The 21,366-nt window shown below is 38.0% G+C and overlaps 1 protein-coding gene across 1 annotated transcript in view; it reads right to left on the bottom strand.

The window, feature by feature from the left end:
* Nucleotides 1-21,129, bottom strand: part of BUB1B (BUB1 mitotic checkpoint serine/threonine kinase B) — a 64,026-nt gene extending 42,897 nt beyond the window's left edge. Inside the window, exons 1-5 of the mRNA XM_090270400.1 lie at nucleotides 20,926-21,129; nucleotides 18,283-18,429; nucleotides 13,671-13,730; nucleotides 13,107-13,251; nucleotides 1,493-1,689 (exon numbers count right to left, since the gene is read on the bottom strand). Of these exons, the coding sequence (XP_090126526.1) occupies nucleotides 1,493-1,689; nucleotides 13,107-13,251; nucleotides 13,671-13,730; nucleotides 18,283-18,429; nucleotides 20,926-20,957 (581 nt within the window). The 5' untranslated portion in view covers nucleotides 20,958-21,129. The remainder of the gene's footprint in view (nucleotides 1-1,492; nucleotides 1,690-13,106; nucleotides 13,252-13,670; nucleotides 13,731-18,282; nucleotides 18,430-20,925) is intronic.
* Nucleotides 21,130-21,366: the final 237 nt, after the last annotated feature.

Genomic DNA, 21,366 nt, shown 5'->3' with positions numbered 1-21,366 from the left:
ACGGATCGCCCATACTGACAAATACCTAAGGCTCTGCTCCTTACATCGTAACAGGTGTAACAGCTCTACCTAAGACACAAAAGCAAACAAACACAGGAGCCTGTCAAGATGAGGAGACAGAGAAGTATGGCCCAAAAGAGGGAACGAATCAAGGTTCCAGTGGAAGAACTGAGCAACGAGGAGAGAGCCAACCTAACAGATGTAGAGTTCAAAACACTGGTGATAAAGATGCTCACAGCTTGACAGATGTGCTTAAGTACGGCAAATGCATAAGGAAAGAAATGAAGGCTATGCTAAATGAAATGAAGGAAAATCCACACAAAACCAATGGTAAAGGAAAGGAAACCAGGGTTCAATTCAATGATTTGGAACATAAGGAAGAAAAAAACAGTCAATCAGTGCAGAATGAGGAAACAAGAACTGAAAAAAATAAGGAGGCTTAGGAACCTCTGGGACAACTTTAAACATGCCAACATCCAAATCATAGGAGTGCCAGAAGGAGAAGAGGAAGAACAAGAAATTGAAAGCTTCTGTGAAAAAACAGTGAAGGAAAGCTTTCTAAATTTGACTAAGGAAATAGACATACAAGTCCAGGAAACACAGAGAGTCCCAAACAAGCTAGACCCAAAGAGGACCACAACAAGACACATCATCACTAAAATGCCAAAGGTTAAAAATAAAGAGAATCTTAAAAGCAGGAAGAGAAAAGCAGAGAGTTACCTACAAAGGGGTTCCTATAAGACTGTCAGCTGATTTCTCAAAAGAAACTTTGCAGGCAAGAAGGGAATGGCAAGAAGTATTCAATGTGATGACAAGCAAGGACCTACAACCAAGATTATTCTGTCCAGCAAAGCTATCATTTAGAATGGAAGGGCAGATAAGTGCTTCCCAGACAAGGTAAAGCTAAAGGAGTTCATCATCACCAAGCCATTATTATATCAAATGTCAAAGGGACTTATTTAAGAAAAAGAAGATCAAAATTATGAACATTAAAATGACAACAAACACACAACTATCAAAAACTGAATCTAAAAAACAAAAACAAACTAAGCAAACAACCAGAACAAGAGCAGAATCATAGATATAGAGATCATTTGGAGGGTTATCAGCTGGGAGGGGCAAGGGGAAGGATGGGGGAAAAGGTGCAGGGATTAAGAAGCATAATTGGTAGGTACAAAAAAAGACAGGAGAATATTAAGAATAGTAATGGAAATGGAGAGGCCAAAGTACTTATATGCACAACCCAATGACATGAACTAAGGAGAGGAATTGGTGGAGGGAAGGGGGTTGCCGGGTGGAGTGGCGGTAAAAGGGGAAAAATTGGGACAACTATCATAGAATAATCAGTAAAATATACTTAAAAAACAAAACAAAACTGAATAGCAACTGAGTAAACCAGCCAATCCATGGCGAGCAGTTTATTAGATGCAAAAATGACCATTTATAGCCACAGTTTTAAAGAGTTTAAACAAGCTTCAGAGAAGCAGCTTACCGGTGCTGGGACTGCAGTCTTTCCAGTGGTTCGGCCTTCTGTTGAATCCCTTCCTGAAATATCATATCTGCTTTCTTAAAGTTTTCTCTGGCTTCAAATTCTTCAGCCCATGAAATATAGAACTGAGCAAGTGAAATGCCAATCCCTTGGTTGTGTAAGTAACTGTACATATCCAAAGGCTCATTGCATAAATTCCCCTGTAACAAATTAAAAGCACTGACAGTTAACCAATTTCTATTTACTTACTATCTATTGTAAGCCAGACAATCAACTAGAGATACACTATCTGTAGTTCCTGCATTGAAAAAAATATATCTATTATAATATAATGTTGTAAGGACTATACTGAGAGGACATAAGAAGCAGACAAAAGAGAAGAAAAATAAGATTAATTTGTGAGCAAAAGGAGGGGGGAGGAAACACTTCAAGAAGGAATGATATTTGAGTGTGGCCTTGAAGGAGGAATAGACTTACAAGAGATACAGAATGGGAAAGGAAGGGCGCTCTAGACAAAGACAATAGTTTGCAGGGGTGTAGGCAAGATAGGAGTTTGGGAAAAAGGTGTGACAGGTCTTGAATGTCAAGCTTATCAACTTTGAATTTACCTGATAGTCAATGTATGTGATGGGGTGGGAGAGCTATAAGAATAAAAACAAAAATAAGAACAAAAAATTTTTTTAAATAAAATAAAAAGACATAGTCAAATCTGTATTTTAGAAGGGACCTTATAAAACCAGATATAATGTGGATGAATCTCTTAGCAAGAAGGAGTGGGGGGGTGGGGAGGCGATGCAGGTGGAAATCACTAAAATCCCACACCGCTAACAGTTTGATGTGCTTTCTTCAGTCTTATACAGGATAAGATGATTTTTATAATTTTATAAAGTTTTAATAATAAAAATTGTTTTTATGCCAATTAGTGCATCACTCATTTTTCCATGCTGCTGCTTACTCTTCACTATTATTTTTAAATAGATCAATGTTCCATGTGTAGATCTTACATCAATTAACTATTCCCCTGTTTTTGGATTAAGAACTTTTAATTTTGCCCAATTATAAATAATTCTATAATAAATATCTTCATGCATACAACCATTCACATTTTACATTACCCTTTTAAGAAAAATTTCTAGAACTATGTTAAAAAGTTAAAAATTGCTTTTAAGAGTTATGCAAATTAAAATGTTAGTAGTAATTCCCAAATACTAACTTCACAGAAAATACTTAACTTTAAAACTTCCTAATTTCATATAAAATTGGCATTTCAGTATTCTAATTAGTTCGTCTACTATCTGGTAGGCTAACATTTTCACCTATTTATTCATTAGATGTATTTTCTCTCACACCTACCTTTTCCTAATTGTCTAGCCTAAGTAAGTTCTTTTTGCATGTATAACCACACGAATCAACACTTTCCCTCTTTCTTTTTTGTTCATTTACAATTAATTGCTTAACACCTGTCTTCCCCAATAAAGTAAGCTCTGAAAATGCAGAAAACATGGCTATTTACTATATCCCAGTCCCTAGCCAGGGTCTGGTAGAAAAAGGCTGAATAAATGAAATGCTCCATTTATTTCTCTCACAAAAACAGTATTTTATGGTGTAATTTTGAAATAATTCAGTAAATGGCTCTTTTCTGGTTACCCAAATTAGTGATGTTTTCCCATATGTGAGAGTGTTTCAAGCAAAGTTATAACTCTGAATGTGTTATCGGTATAAGATCCAGTCCTAACATTAATTTCACTTTAACAACCTTCTCAATAGCTCTAGTGCAGCATGGAGCAGCCAATAAAGGTTGGCTCTCCTATAGTTATTCCAGAGTGCTAAATGAGATCACTTAAGAAAACATAAATAAAGGGACAACATGGTTAGAGTAATAGATCCAAAAGTTAAACAAATCTTTTTGGTAACCACTAAAAAGCCAAACTAAAACAATCTTACCCTTTTAACTAAAAATACTGGATATTTATAAGAACAAACATTTCCTTAGCTAGACTGTAATTATCCTTTATAAAAATAACTGACTGAAGACATCTCGGTGTAAATCAAAATAGTGAGAAAACCATCTGTTACTTCTCCTGACTACGATTTAAAAAAAACCAGCAAAATAGTTTAATATGCACTTTATTACCATGTACAAAGTTAAGATTACCACTGATCATTTTAGGGCTGACCACTTGAATTTGAGGGTTGTCTGTATCAGTGCTTTTCAGATAACCTCAGGGGCCAGTTTTGGGGGTGTGTGTGTGTATATAAAAATCCCCATTCCATTGTGGACTGATATTTTTTAAAAAGACAATAAAAACAGAAGTTACTAGATAAATGATAATGCAGTTGGATGCTGTGACAATGTCAAATGGTTAACAAAATTTCTAAGTGGTTATTCTAAATTTTTATGCTTATCTTGAATGGTCTACAGACCATTCTTTCAGGAACACTAGTCTAGACTATGATTTTTTACTTTACGAAAATGTCATTGCTCTTCAGTAGCAACACCAGGTTAGCATAAATGAACAAAAAATTTATTCCAATTAATTATTTCTCTTAATAGCTCAAACAAAATATAACCATAGAATCCTGGAATAAAGTCATTTTAGATGTTTACCTAGTCTAACCTTTTAATAAATCACATATAAGAGGAGTACATAAGACACTTCTGCTCAAGATGGCAGGGTAGGTAAATACAGTACATACTCATCTCCTCCAACAACCACATCAAAATTACAGCTAAATGACCATAGACATGGACAATGGGATGAGGACTGACTGTGGGGGGGCAGTGGAGAGCAACGGGAAAATATAGGACAACTGTAATAGAATAACTATTTAAAAAAAAAAAACGATAAAATTACAACGAAACTACAGAACAACCATCATTCAAACCACCTGAAATCTGGCTGAATGGAAGTCCTACAACTAGGAAATTAGAGAAGAAGCAACACAGAGACTGGTAGGAGCAGCAAAAACATGGAACCGGCTAGTCCCACACCCATATGTGGCAGATAAAAATTGGGAGGGAGAGTGACATCAGAGGAATGGCAGCGTGAGAGACCTCTTTGGTCTCTCCCCTTGAAGTTTCAACAATCTGAACAGCTATAACTCAACAATGGAGTCACTGCACAAATACACCTAAGAGATCTGCGCATTGAAACACCTAAAGGTGGGCTAGTGGAGCAAAGAGGGGATGAGAAAAGGAAGAGGAGCTGATATGAGGCAGGGATGTAGCCTGGCAGCTGAGAGCTCACCCTGGGGTTCTGCTCAGAGAAGGGAGGAAGCTGGTTATGGCAGACAACCCCTTCTGCCAGGAGGAGCAAAGAGACACGGTGGGCACTCCTGCAAGAGTAAGGACCTAGTTACCTCAATCCAAAGAGGTCTTCTCCAAGGTACATCGTATTAAAACTGTCAAAAATGAATGACAAAGAAAGAATTCTCAAGGCAGTCAGGGAAACAAAGAAAGTAAACTATAAAGGACACATCATTAAGTTATCATCGAACTTCTCAGCAGGAACTCTACAAGCCAGAAGAGAGTAGAAACAGAAATTCAAATCACTACCCTGGCCAGGTGGTTCAGTTAGTTGGAGTGTTGACTTGTACACTAAAAGGTTGCTGGTTTTATCCCCAGCCAGGGTGCATACAGGAGGCATCGATATTTCTCGCTCTCTTTCTCCCTTGCTCTCGCTCTAAAATCAATAAAAAAACAGCCCTGGTTGTTATGGCTCAGTGGATTGAGCACCGGACTGCAAACCAAAGGGTCACCAGTTTGATTCCCAGTCAGGGCACATGCCTGGGTTGTAGACCAGGCCCCCAGTTGGGGGTGTGTGAGAGGCAACCAATCAGTGCATCTCTCACACACACCTGTTTCTCTCCCTCTCTTTCTCCCTCCCTTCCCATCTCTCTAGAAATAAATAAAAAAAATTTTTTAAAAAAACAAAAACACCTTTTAAATTGTGAATCCTTTAAAAAAATAAATAAAATAAAATATATCCCCAGTGAGGATTAAAAAAGAAAAAATATTCAAAATACTGAAAAGGAGAAATTATCAGCCAAGAATAATATATCCAGCAGTTATCCTTTAAATATAAAGGAGACATAAAGGCTTTTTCAGACATACAGAAGCCAAGGGAATTTAGCACCAGAAAACCTCCATCGCAGGAAATACTCATGGAGGTTATTCTACCTGAAGCAAAGAGCAAAATGGCACAAATCCACAAGTAAGATCACAAACTTACAGCATCAACAGGGATAATTTGTGACAACAAAAACATAAAAGATGGAGAAAAGGTCTAAATTTGCAAAGGAGGACGGAAATCAGACGCATTCACAAGAAAAAGGACTACTGTGTATATGAAACTTTCTTTTTCATAAGTCTAATGGTAATCACACAAAATACCCCAAAACTGAGACACATAGCATATAAAGAGTAAACAAGTATGGAATACCACCAATAAATAAATAAATAAATAAATAACAACAGACAGAAACACAAAGGAAAAAAACCAATGGAAGCTTCCTGGTACACATCCGACTCGGGATTGATGTTTCTCCCCCATCCTCCCTTCCCTTCTCTCTAAAATCAAATCATGTCCTTGGGTGAGGATTAAAAAAAAATCACCATACATTGAAGCTGAGGGAAACGGAGGGCTTCTGGAGTCCCAGGTAGCTCCTCCTAGAGGGCCCACACACAGACTTACTCAGACTCACTCCCTCTGAGCTCCAGCACTGAAGCAGCAGCTTGAAAGGCACTAGAAACGTACAGGGAATTGAACTGTAAGGCATCAAGGCGAGACCTGGGAGGTGCAGCTTTCTCCAAGACAGAAGTGCTGACAGAGGCCATTGCTTCTTTGATGAGCCCATCCCACACAAAGCGGGCAGCAGGCACCATATCTGAGTCTCCATCAGCCTGGCTCACACTGTTTGCCCCGCCCTGGTGATTCCTTAACACCCTGCTGCACCCAACTTTTGGGTCTACCCAAGCTGTTTCCAGTGGCTTTTCCATAATATTTGCCCCTCTTGGCTCATGCCTTAGATTTTCCTAAAAGCTCTCAAACAAGCAGCATCAGGCCTCAGCGTGCTCTATACCTCTTGCTAGTGGCCCTAGGCCCAGCACTAGCAGCAGCCTGCCTAGGTTCATAGCTTGACCTCGCCTGGGCATCTCCAAGCCCAGCACAAGTAGTACCATCTGCAGATGGCTTTGTGGCTCATGCTGGTGGCCACAGGCAAAACATAGTTGGCAGCTGACCTTGGCCTATACCTCCCAGGAGGCCCCAGAGCCTGCACATCTAATAGGCAGCTTCATACTATGTCAAAGCAAGAACACCCAACCACCTCCACAAGAACACACTCAAGGGAAGACTCAGTGGGCACCAGAGCTGTGCTGAAGTAAGTCCTACTTTGTGGGGTGGACCCCCACACAGTTAATCTTCCACAGTGATTAGAGGTCAGCAAAAAGAATTTTAAAAGCAGCAAGGGAAAGCAGTTAGTTATCTACAAAGGAGCTCCCATAAGACTGTCAATTGATTTCTCAACAGAAACTTTGCAGGCCAGGGGGAACTGGCATGAAATATTCAAAGTGATAAAAACCAAGGATACACAACCAAGATTACTCTATCCAGCAAAGCTATTATTTAGAATCGAAGGACAGCTAAAGACCTTCCCAGACAAGAAGAAGCGAAAGCAGTTCATTACTACCAAACAAGCATTTTAAGAAATGTTAATGGGACTTCTTTACAAAGAAAAAGACGAAAAATATGAATAATAAAAAGGAATACATATCAATCAACAATTATTTTAAATGCAAATGGATTCAATGCTCCAATCAAAAGATACAGAGTGGGGCCCTGACAAGTGTGGCTGAGTTGGGTGGATATTGTTCCACCAAGTGAAGGGTCACTGGTTCAATTCCCAGTTTGGGCACATGCCTAGGGTCAGAATGTTTCTCCTAGTCAGGGCATGTGCGAGAGGCAACTGATCAATGATTGTCTCTCTCAGTTCTTCCTCTCTTTCTCCCTCTTTTCCCCTCTAAAAATAAATAAATAAAATTTTTTTTAAAAAAAGAAGACATACAGTGGGTGAAAGCATAAGAAAACAACAGCCTTACCTATGCTGTCTAAAAGAGACTCACTTCATATTTAAAGACACACATAGACTGAAAGTAAATAGCTGGAAAAACTTATTTCATGCAGAAGAAAATGATAAAAAAAACACACCAAAAAAAAAAAAAAAAATGGGGTAGCGATACTTATATCAGACAAAATCGTCGGCAGCCGTCCGTCTCGAGAGACGATGGTGTAGCTTCTTAAGAGTCTATCTGCACCGCCGAGAATGGTTGTGCAGTCCGACTCGGGAGTGACACGGTATCTGTCTCCTCCCGTGTTGAATCGACCTCTTACGATGACGCTGGAGTGTCCTCTCCAGCGAAGCTGAAGCTACAGAGCCCGGGCAGGGTGATATGGAGGGTCTGCTGTTGCCCATGCAGCAGACCCCCCCTCTCTTCGCAGCTGAAGGGTCCAAGGGAAAGACGGAGTCAATACAGCTTGGCTTCAGGTGCGCCGCAGGAGTTGCCGGTGTTGACTACAACGTCAAACCGCCTTAGGGACTCCGGCTCCGGATTTTCTGTCGGGGTTTACTCCCTTAGCCTTTCCCCTGAAGAGGTATGCCGCAAGGCAGCGGAGGTTTTTTGGAGTCAGAGTTTTCCTTCTCTGATGTGCCCTGACTGGAAGATCGAACCAGCGACACTTAGCTCTCAGGCCGACGCTCAATCCACTGAGCCAAACCAGCCAGGGTAGTCAGACAAAATCAACTTTAAAATAAAGACTATTAGACCCTTTAAACACGCTGTTTGATCTGTTTGTAATGCCATCGCTGTCCTTGTCTGCCTGACTAGCTCCTCTTCTAAGAATCAGCTTAAAAGTCATTTTCTTTTGTCTTGTCCTGTGCCTGATGGGAATTACAGGTGACCTTGTGTGTGTGTCTTCCTTACCATCTGGGCTTTAGTGTATAGTCACAGAAGTAACAGTGAACACTTACAGAGTGCTCTTCCAAGTGCTTCACATGTACTAGCTCACTTTGATCCTCTATTTACTCCCATTCTACAGATGAGAAAACTGAGAGACAGAGTGTTAAGTAAATAATAAGTGTCACAGAAGACCTATGGAGTATGGCTCCAGAGCCCACCATGCTGGGTCCTTATCCTATTTCACGCTCATGTCATAATAGTGCCATCATTGTATAGCTCAGAGATTTCTACATGTATCCAACTGATGGAGATTTTGTTCTATGTATCTTTAAATTCCAGGACTGTACACAATGTCTGCCATGATATATGCTCAATAAAAATGTGAAAAATAAAATAAAATAAAGACTATCATAAGAAACAATGGACATTACATAATAACAAAGGAACCAAGACAAGAAAAGGATATACTTGTAAACATTTATGTCTTCTAGACATAAAATCAACAAGGAAGCAACACTTAATATGACACACCAGTTAAGATATTTTCAGAGCATTTCTCTCCAAGGCAGCAGAATATACATTCTTCTCAACTGTACATGGAACAATTTCTATGATAGACCACATGTTAGGACACAAAACAAGTCTCAAAAAATAATTTAAGATTAAAATCATATGAAGCATCTTTTCTGTCCACAATGGTATGAAACTAGAAATCAACTACAAGAAAAAAAAATGAAACACACACAAACACACGGAGGCTAAATAACGTGTTACTAGACAAAGCATGTGTTAAAAATGAGATCAAGGATGAAACCAAAAGGTACTTTGAGACTTCTGGTCAAGATGGAGGCATAGGTAGACATGCTTCACCTCCTCATGCAATCACAGAAAGAATTGCAACTAGATGTTAAAACAAATTAACACCCAGAACTGTCAGAAAATCGAGCTGTATGAAAGTTCGACAATCAAGGATTTAAAGAAGCCACATTCATCCAGATGGGTAGTATGGGCAGAGCTATGGAGACGGGCAGACGGGCACTGAGACGCAGTATGGCACAGAGAGGTGGCAGTGGAATGGTTGGTCCTACATTCACATATAGTGGATAAAAATTGGGAGGGATACCCTTCGGAGCAAGCAATCCCAGGCCCAGACCAGAATACATAGTCCAGGGTTCCAGAGCTAGGAAGATAAATCCCCATAACTTTTGGCCTTAAAAACCAGTGGTGGTTGGGTGGCAGAGGAAACTGGGATTTTGAAGAGACTTCATTTAAAAGGGCCTGCACGAATTTGGAACATACACAAACCCACCCAATCTAGGATTCAGCACCAGGTCAACAGCTGGAAGGGTGCCAGTTGCATACAGGACATGTGTGAAGTAACTGGAAACTGGGAATGCTGGACAAATCACCAGAAGCCAGACAGCGTCATTGTCCCCGCTCTGGGCCCTCTCCCAATAGAGCCACCTGGGCAATTACCTAAGGCTCTGCCCCACACTATTTACAGCTGCCTTTTCTACACAGACCACACTACTAAGACAGGGAGTCAAAGCGGCTCTACCTAATACACAGAAACAAACACAAGGCGGCTGCCAAATTGAGGAGACAGAGAAATATGATCCAAATGAAAAAAACAGAACAAAACCACAGAAAAGAACTAAATGAAATGGAGATAACTAACCTATCAGATGTGGAGTTCAAAACACTGGTGATTGGGAAGCTCAAAGAACTCAATGAGTACGGCAACAATATAAAGGAAGAAATGAAGGTTACATTAAGTGAAATAAACAAAAATCCACAGAGAGCCGTCAGTGGAGGGGAGGAAGCTAGGATTTGAATCAATAATTTGGAACATAAGGAAGAAGTAAACATTCAACCAGAACAGCAAGAAGAAAAAAGAATTAAAAAAAAAAAAAAATGAAGACAGTATAAGGACTCTCTGGGAGATGTCCAAACGTACCAACATCTGAATCACAGCGATGCCAGAAGAGGAAGAGCAAGAATTTGAAAACTTATTTGAAAAAAATAACGTAAGAAAACTTCCCTAATTTGGCAAAGAAAATAGACCTACAAGTCCAAGAAGCACAGATAAAGTGCTTCCCAGACAAGGTAAAGCTAAAGGAATTCATCAATCATCATTGAGCCATTATTACATGAAATGTTAAAGGGACTTGTTTAAGAAAAAGAAGATCAAAACTATGAATATTAAAATGGCAACAAATTCACAACTATCAACAACTGATTCTAAAAAAACAAACTAAGCAAATAACCAGAACAGGAGCAGAATCATAGATATAGAGATCATTTGGAGGATAATCAGCTGGAAGGGGGAAAATGGAGGAAAAGATTCAGAGGCTAAGAAGCATAATTGGTAAGTACAAAATAGACAGGGGATATTAAGAATAGTATAGGAAATGGAGAAGCCAAAGAACATATTTGCACAACCCCTGGACATAAACTAAGGGGGTGGGGAGTGTTGCTTGGGGGAAGCCGGGTACTCGGGGGGGAGGGGGCAAAGGGGGTAAATTGGGACAACTGTAATAGCATAATCAATAAAATATATTTTTAAAAAGATGCTTTGAAACAAATGAAAATGAAATCACTATCACACAAAATCTATGGCACACAGCAAATGCATTCCTAAGAGGGAAATTCATAACATTAGAGGATACCTCAAGAAATAAGAAATATCTCAACCAATCAAAACTTACAACTAAAGGAACCAGAAAAAGAACAACAAAGCCCAAAGTGAAGAGAAGGAAGGAAATAAAGATAAGAGTAGAAATAAACAAAGTAGAGTAAAAAAACAACAACACAAAAGATCAATGAAACCAATAGCTGGTTCTTTGAAAAGAGAGGACCAAAACAAATAAAATCAGAAATGAAAGAGAAATAATAACAGCATCACAGAAATACAAAGGATTATAAGAAAATATTATGAACAACTATATGTCCACTAATTGGACAATCTGAACAAAATGAATAAATTCCTACAAACATACAATCTTCTAAAACCAAAACAAAAAGAGACAGAAAACCTGAACAGACCTATTACAACTAATGAAATCAAAGCAATAAGCAAAAAAACTCCCAACATAAGGAAGTCCTGGACTGGATGGCTTCACAGGTGAATTTTACCAAACATTCAAAGAAGTAACACCTATTCTTCTCAGACCATTCCAAAAATTCAAGAGGAGGAAAGATTCCCAAGCTCTTTTTAGGAGGACAGCATTATCCTAATTCCAAAACCAGATAAAGACACTACAAAGAAACAAAAGTATAGGTCAATATTCCTGATGAACATAGATGCAAAAATGCTCAATAAAATATTAGGAAACAGAGTTCAGCAACACATTAAATCATTAACCATAATCAAGTGGAATTTATTCCTGGGATTAAAGGATGGTACAATATCTGCAAATCAGTAACAGTATAAACCACATAAACAAAATCAAGAATAATAATCATATGCTCATATCAATAGATGTAGAAAAAGGACTTGACAAAATCCAGCACCCATTTATGATAAAAACTCAGCAAAGTGAAAATAGAGGGAACATATCTAAACATAATTAAGGCCATATATGATAAACTCACAGTTAACATCATATTCAACAGGGAAAAACTGAAAGCGTTTCCTTTAAGATAGGAAAAAAGACAGGGATGTCCCCTTTCACCACTGTTATTCAACATAGTACTAGAAGTCCTAGACACAGCAATCAAACAAGTAGAAGAAATAAAGGCATCCAAATTGGAAGGAAGAAGTAAAACTCCCTATGTGCAGATGACATGACATTGTATTTAGAGAACTCTAAAAATTCCACCAAAAACTACTAGAACTGATAAAATTTTATTAATCAATTTCAAATGTCAATATTTCATATTATAAGAGTTGTAAATATTGTATTATTTAGAATTATCTAATACCTAATTACTTATATTTTATAATTTTTTATTTTTTTAATTTATTTTAATTTATTTTAATTTTTTAGTCTCTAATAATCTATTACCTAATACCCTATTCAAAATATTTATCATTTACTTTTTTCTAATCACTTTTAGGATAAAAGCAATGAAATTAATGTCTAAGAAACCCTGGTCATTATTTGTTTTAAGAAGGAAATGTTTTCATAAAAAATCCTCAAGAATGTTCTAGAAATAGAAACTACATGTCAAGTAAGACAGTATAGTGTAGTCAGCAGACGTTTTTGGATGTAGCAATAAACTAGATAAAACAAGCCTAAACACAGGTGAAGAATTATAAATCATTTTTTATGATGATTCTCAGAAAAAGGGAGAAAGGGATACCAGAATCATCTATGAAGCTGTTTTCCAACTTTACTAACACCATGTGTTTGCTCCTATACATCTTCCTCCCATACAGTTTCATGACCCAATTATGTTTAAAATAAAGAAACAAACAAACAAACAAACAAACCATTCTCATGGAGAGGTATACCAGCCTTGTGATCACTTTAAAGGGGTATAAAACTTTATATTAAAATCCATCTTTAAAGTAGAACAAATTTACTAAATATATATTTAGTAAATGTTTAATATCTACAAAATTGCTCAGGTTTTGCGATTTTTTTGTGTACCAGGTATTTCTAGAGAAAATCTCTTGGTTTAACGTTTTAAATTCAGATGGCATTTGAGACTTACCAATTTAAGCCAGAGACTGAGAAATCGAGGATCATTATAATATCTTTTTTCTCCTTGTAGTGCTTCTACAGCTCTTTCTAATAATGTTGACATATTACTCTCCTTCCCTCCCTGAGGATAGTTCTGCTCTGTCCAGTTAATATACCTGAATAGAAAAAAAAGGAAAAGAATATTTTAGAAGTACATTACACTTTTGTTCTTGCTCCAAGACCCATTCTAGATTTTTTTAAAGCAGAAATATCTAATATATTGAAAGTATGTTTATTTAGAGGTCCTCAATGACATGCTCTAAGCCTGTACCCCTCAAATTTTCCAAGAATCTCTAATAAGTACTTTTTGGAAATAATGGGGGTGGGGACAGAAGGGTATAACTCACAGCTACGTGCCACAAACTTGAAATTTCTTTAGTCATGAATACATTAGGAAAAGACATTATGGTTATTCTGTCTCTCCGTGTTCCCAAGATACCACTTCATACTCTGGCATACTGCTTTGTACACCGCAATTTGAGAAGTATGACTCATACGCTAAGTTTCTACTGCCCTTGTAAATAAAAAGACCTACCTATCCCAAACATCCAGAGGGTCATTTCCAGTGTAAAATCGAATTTCAGATTCAAACGCCCTAAAATTTAAACAGAAAATGTTAGCATAAGAAATAGTGAAAATAGCCAAATGAACAAGAATCACCTCCATTTTTATTCATTTATTAAATGTGTAATGTCAATCTAGATAACTGCACTGGAGTTTGAGGGTTTGTTAAACAGAAAGAACAAGAATAGAAATAATTAGGATTCTGCCTGGTAACAGAACAAGAGGGACAAAACATATACAAATTATAGAAACACATTCCAAGACAACAGATAGGAAAGCAGTATTACACAGCAATTTAAAGCCCTGGAACAACTCCCTAGTTCAAATGAAGCTCTAGTAATCACTAACTGAGTGACACTGGACAAGCTGTTTTCAGTTTCCTTTCCTGAAAAATGGGGATAATAGTACCAATCTTATTAGGTTGATTAGTCTTAAAGTGTTTAGACATAGCAAGTACTCAATAAATGATAGCTATTATCTTATATAATAGTATTAAACAAATGAAACAGACACACACACACACATCTTAGAGGAAAAGAAAAATTCCATGGGCAACATTGGTCAGAGAAGAGTAACACCATATAAAATTTGGGAAGTGCCTTAAGAAAGTATAAAACATGACTTTGTAAAGACCTGGGGAAGACAGAGGGCTAAGACTTAAGTTAAGATTGACCAGTTAGAATAGAGGGGAAGTACTGGGTAATAAACTACAATTTGGATAAATTTATAAAAACTGTATAAGGGGTAATGCTTGATATAAAGAATAATAAAATAGTTCTTGACACGAATTTATATTCTAATAAGAAAGACAAAGTACAAAATGAAAAATTAACTAAAAATACAAAGCAGTATAGTATATTACAATTGCCAAGAATGGATCGTTAAGGTTTTAAGAAGTCAAAGAAGCAGCCTCAGAAAGTGGGACTCTGAAGGGACCACAATATTTGAAAGAAAAAGGGTATTTTCCAAGAAGGAAATCCATATTATATAAAGTTATTTAGGTGGGAAAGTTTATCCAAAGGAAACTGAGCTATAATATAAAGTCGATGTCGGGAATAAATGGAGATACCTGGGCAGATAAAAGGGGAATGAGCCACTATTAGTTCTTTAATTCTTTAACTGGATAGTATATTGAATATGATAAGATTTTAAAAAGATTAACCAAGTATCAAGATAAGAACAGGCCCATTAGAAAAGAGGCCACAATTATGAAGCTAATATGGTGATTTAAGTATGAGATAATGAAAGACTGTAGAAATGGTGAAAAAAAAAAATATCCAAGACACTACTTGGAAAAAATCAGCCATCCTTCAAATTAATCTATAGATTCAATGTACAGTAGTAATCCAACCAAAAATCCCAGCAGGCTCTTTTCTAGAAATTAACAAGATGGTTTTTAAAAATTGTTTGGGAGTGCAAAGGACCAAAGTTAGGAAAAACAATTAAAAAAAAAAACACAATAAAACTTGGAGAATAAACTCTACCTGACTTCAAGACTCACATATAAAGCTAATCAAGACAATGTATAATTGATGAAAGAATAGAGAATCAGAGCAATGAGACAGAATAGAGTCCATAAATAATCCACACAATCAAATGACTTTTTAAAAAATCCTCACCTAAGGACATGCTTATTGATTTTAGAGAGAGCAGAAGGGAGGGAGAGAGAGAGGAAGAAACACAGATGTGAGAAAGAAACATTGCTGGGTAGCCTCTCATAAGTGCCTTGACCAGGACCACCCGCAACCTAGGCGCATGCCCTGACCGGAAATGGAACTCAAAACCTTTCAGTTTATGGGAGAATGCTCCAACTAACTGAGCCACACTGGCCAGGGTTTTGACAAAAGCCCCTAAGCAATTCAATGGAGTAAGTTAAAAAAAAAGAAAGAAAACCTCTTCAATAAATAGAGGCAGAACAATTGGATATCCATATTGGGGCAGGCAAGAGGGAAAAGGGAGGAAGAACTTTTACTCCAACCTTACACAAGGATAATTTCTTTTTAATTTTACAGAGTGGAAGGGAGAAAAAGAGGGAGCGAAACATCTATTGGTTGCCTCTTCCACTTCCATGCTGCCAACCAGGGATCTGCCCTGCAATCCACGCATATGCCCTACCACAAATCCAGCCAGGGCAGTGATCTTTCAGTCTGTAGGACAACGCTCAACCCACTGAGCCACACCAGTCAGGGCAAGAATAAATTTAAGATGAATCGTAGACCTAAACATAAAAGCTAAAACAATAAAGCTACTAGAAGAAAACACAGAATATCTTTGCATCTTTGGAGTAGCAACAATCTCCTACAGAAGACGCAAAAGCACTAACCATAAAAGAAAAACACTAATGATTTAAACATCATGAAAATTAAAAACGTTTTTCTTATCAAAAAATACCACCAAAAAAATAGACAGCCATAGACTGGGAGAAAATATTTGCAACCCATATACTTGATAAAGGACTTGTATACAGTACAGACTATAAAAACTGGGCAAACCATCTAACACCCACAAAAGAAGTTATATAAAAGGCCATATAAAAGTGTTCACTATCATTATTCACCAGGGAAATGGGAAGTAAAACCATGAGATACTATTACACATCTACCAGAATGGCTAAAACAAAAAAGACTGACATCACCAAATACTGGAGTGGACTTGGAGCAAATAGACTCTCATACATTGGTGGTAGGACTGTAAAACTTCACAACCTCTTTGAAATACTGGTAGTTTCTTTAGAAGTCAAACATACATTTATTATATGACTCAGCAATTCCTTTCCAAGAGAAGTAAAAATTTATGTCCACAAAAAGCCTTGTACAAGAATGTCCATAGCAGCTTTGTTCATAAAGCACACAAAACTGGAAAAAATCTAAACGTCCACCAATTGATGAATGGATAAACAAATGGACTACTACTCAGTAATAAAAAGGAATGATCTACTTATACATGCAACATGAAAAAGCCTAAAAAACATGCTGAGTAAAAAACAGTATGATTCCATTTATACAAAATTCTAGCATAAGCAAAAGTAACCTATGTTGATAGAAATCTGATCACTGGTTGCATTGATTGGAAAGGGGCATGAAAAAACTTTGAGGTGTTGAAAACGTTGTGTGTCTTGAAATGCATGTCAAAACTGATTAAACAGTACTAGCCCTGGCCAGGTAGCTTAGTTGGTTAGGGCATCATCCTGCCAAGGTTGTGGGTTTGATCTCTGATCAGGGCACATACAAGCAGCAATCAATGAATGCATAAATAAGTGGAACAACAAATCAATGTTTCTCTCTCTTTCCCTTTCTCTCTCTAAAATAAAATTTTTTAATGCTGATGAAACAGTACACATAAAAATCTGACCACTTCACCAGACATAAATCATATTGTAAAAAAAAAAAAATCACCAGTCCTTACTAACCAACTAAATAAAATTAAGTAAGAGAGGAAGGTCATTCAGGTGAGTTTTGGTACCATTAACCAAAATGGAATAGAGAAAGGAAGATCATTTATGAGAGAAGAGATTCAATATTTAACACATTAATGAAACATTTATCTAATTATATGTTACAGGTAGATAAAAAGACATTTAGAAGACAGGGAAGATATGTACACAGTTATTAAATAATCCTGGGAAACTTAAATATGGAAGAACAAAGAGCAAAGAACAGAGACTTAAGTAAAATACAGCAGGGAGTCAACAGGAAAAGGAGTAATTGGAGAAATGGAAAAAACTAGTACAATGTCACAGACGCCAGGAAGAATAGGTAAGAACAGAATACAGAACCACCAGCTCTGAAACAAAACCATAAAACCCAATGCTTTTAAAGATTCAATGAGATGAACAAAAACATTCATTATGATATAACACAAAATTATAATTTGCCTATGATGGAACAATTTTGTCAGAGATAGAGGGTAGAAACCAACACTTTTCTGAAAAAAGCATATTTATCAAAACATGTATTAGTCAAAGGAAAGCAAGTTTCATAGGTCCATTTGAATAATTTAGTTGTATTTTTCAGCTTTTGTTTATCCAGTTTGTTAAATTATTATTGAGATACTTTTTAGTATAAATTCAGTTTCTTTGAGGATTACATTTTCTTCAGAGATCACTCTTTTTGGCACATTATCAAAAAATACTTTCCTTGAAAATAATTGAATACACATAAAAGATAGCAGATTCACTCTCCCTCAGTACTCAGAATCCAAGAAAGAAATATCTCTAATTGATTACTATCAAAGAAAAGAGTTAACTCTGTTAAGGGATTCAGAATGACATAATATTTCTGGGAAATATTGTAATATGATACTTGCTTTGCTTTGCTTCTCATTGTCCCCTGTATAAAATGTATTTCTATTCATACAAGAGTTTGGCTGCTCTACAATGAAATGAAATCCTAGAGCTCTTGTTTTTCATTATATTTGAGATCTTGAGGTAGCTGTCATGTGATGAGAAAGCAGGAGAGCAACAGATTCTTGGACTATTAATTTCTGAAGAATACTTCTTATACCCTTGTGCACGGATCCACACACATTATCTACCACAGCTGGGGATGCATAAGGACAGGCGGAGCCCCAACTGTTCTACACACCGTTTCTGCTGCTGTAGAGTAGTGTTACGGGCAAATTCTTGTTGTGCCAATACTCCTTGAAGTGTGGATATGCTCCGTCCTTGCCTTAAGGGTTGTACATTTTCTTTACTCAGCTCCCATTCATCTCCCTCCAGGGACATGGCCTCACTGTGAAGAGAGAAACAAAATTAAGTTTTATACTAACCTTGAGTTATTATATCACTAGATTGCTGAAAATGTTCTCAGATAAGTGACTATTCATGATTTCTGGGTTGAATATCATGACCCTTTCTGTGACCTGTTTCCAAGTTTATGGCTGTAGCATTTGCCTAATGGAAGAGAGAATGTAGCAGGGTAACGTAAACAGTACTATAAGAATAAAGTTCAGTCCTGGCCAAGTAGCTCAGTCGGTTAGAGCATATTCCCCATACACCAAGGTTGTCAATTCAACTGCCGGTCAAGGCACATACAAGAATCAACCAATGAATGCATAAATAAGTGGAATAGCAAATCAATGCTTCTCTCTCTCAAATCAATAAATTTAAAAAATTTAAATTTAAGAATAAAGTTTAAGGAAAGAAGGGGAAAAGGTATTATAAATTTGGCAAAGTAGACAAAAAGCAGTTCTATGCTACCACTGAATGCACCATCTAGTTTAACTTAACATTAGCAAAGTGTTGTCAGAATAACACCCCATCTTTCAACTGATGACTTAAAACTAAAGTTTACATATATAGGTAGCCCAGAGCAGAAGCAGACAAAAATAGTTTACTGGTCTCAGTTGCAACCCACTTCCCAATTCTATCCAGCCTTTGGGGGGAATCCCCACAAGTGTTTTGGAGGCAATCACCATATGGGGTATTCACTCTAAACTTCAGAGCTCTGTCATGGTCAGGTAAAAGCCTACTTCTGGACGACAGGCATTACTTCTGAGTTTAAAACAAGAGGCAGATTAGACACTAATCTTCAAAACAGAGTGAAAGTTATCTGTAACCTCCGTCTAGATGAGAGTGAAAACTCTTCAAGAAAATGTTATTAATAATTTAGGTCATAACTACTCATATCCTTTTAATATTGTGTGAATCCTATAACAGCCATGTCATTTACATTTGTATCCCCCATGGTCTAATAACAGGATCTGACACTAGTAAGCACTGAATAAATACTTGAGTTCATCTGAATTTCTTCTCTTGCTCTTAAACTAGCAATTAAATGATCTCAGTTAAATGTCCTAAACTGAGTTGGAACTTCTCCCTTGCTTTGTCCTCCTTCTGCCTCCTCCCAGACTTGTTCCTCCCAGTCTTCCCTCATCTCAATTTCATTTTTCCAGCTGCTCAAGGCAAAAGTCTTAGTACCAACCTTGTCACCTCTCTCATTTCTCCCCAGTCACTCAGCAAATCCTGTTGACTTTACCTTCAAAATATATCCAGACATCAACCTCTTCTCACCATCTCTACTGTTTCCAGTTTGGCTCAAGGACCATTTTTCTTGCCTGGATTATTTCAATAACCTCTTAACTGATTTCCTTGCTCCCAATCCTTTACTGCCTTTAGTCTTTTCAACACTGCAGCCAAAGTGATCCCGTTTAAACCCATGTCGGATCAGGTCTTTCTTCTGCTGAAAACTCTCCAATGACTTTTGACTACAACCAGAGTAAAAGCCAAGTTTTTACAATGACTTCATTGCCTTTTACTCTTCGGGTTTATTCTGCTCCAGCTAGCTCCTCCCCAAACCCTCATCCTCCAGGCTTGTACTTTCCCCGTATACAGTACAGACATGACTAGCTCTTGAGCTGCCTTCAAGTCTTGACCTAAATGACACCTTCTCAGTGAGAACCCCTGTTGAAAACTACCTAAAATTGTACCATCCCCCTTCACCTAACCGTTTTTTTAAAGTAGTAATTACCATCTAACGTTTAGCTTATTTATCTTTATTGTCTGTTGTCCCTACCCTCTTCCCACCCCAGAACCTAAACTTCAGGAGGGTAGGGATTTGTCTTTTTATTTGCTGCACCTAGCATTTACTACGTTGTCAATAAATATTTGTTGCAGGGATTAAAGAGCTCATGATATGACATTTATCTAGGTATTGTGTACCCCGAAATGAAAACACATTGAGAATGTCAACCTAGAAAAGCCGATATACATTTATATATGGAAAAGCAGCAAGCATGCCGAGAAGGGCTTTTTAGATTGCTAACTATGCTACTGGCATAATTATAGCACTCATAATTTTTTGAGCACTTATTTGGAGGCCCTTGCTTTACAAATACTTTCAATTCTCTCAGAACCTGGTAAGGCAAGATTAATACCGGTATTTTCCATATTAAGACGTATCCAAGGTCAAAAAGCTAGCAAATGGCTGAGCTGAGATACAAACGCAGACCCCACTACAAATTCCAAGTTCTTTGTAACACCGGGGTCCCAAAGCCTCCTTTGTTTGAAGCTGCATGGAGCGGGATTCTCAGCGCCCCACTGAGGTCAGCGCTTACCCTAAGTCTTCACCTCCACCCCTTGCGTCCGACTCGAACAGGTAGGAGGCTGCGGCCTGGCCGGCTCTTCAGCTGACCGTCCGTTCCTTTCCTTGACTGTTCTGAGCGGGGCCTCTGTCACCTTTTAGGCACCATCGGGTGTCGCAAGCCCAGCTTTCAGCTCCTGTACCTACCTCAGAGCACCCCCTTCCTTCTTCGCCTCCATCCTGCATTCCCGGCTCAGGTCCGCGTCCTGCTGCGGGCCTTTCCTCGGGGCCGCAGACTGTCTGGGTTTTCTTCGGCAACCTACCCTTAGAGGTACCGAAGCGACCAGAGAGTGCTCCGGGACAAAAGAAGAGCATGCACCTAACTCCCTCACAAACCAGCCACCTCCAGACCAGCCGCCAACTTTCAAATTTAACGGTCCCGCACGACGTAGTCACGCCCCTCCTCTCGTAACCGCGCCTTTTGTTTAAAGCGTTCTGGATCTTGTAGTTTATCCCGGATTTAGCCCACGCCGTCGCGATGCATAATGGGAGTTGTAGTTTCCACGATGGGTGGTGGCCCAAGTGCCACAGGCCTAGGCGGTATATATTCTCTGCAGGTGTTCTCTGCAACGAAGGCCAGTCTCTGAG

Source organism: Furipterus horrens, unplaced genomic scaffold (assembly GCF_987537825.1).
Source record: "Furipterus horrens unplaced genomic scaffold, mFurHor1.1.pri manual_scaffold_3, whole genome shotgun sequence".
Taxonomy (NCBI): domain Eukaryota; kingdom Metazoa; phylum Chordata; class Mammalia; order Chiroptera; family Furipteridae; genus Furipterus; species Furipterus horrens.
This window is presented reverse-complemented; position numbering and strand designations above follow the sequence as displayed.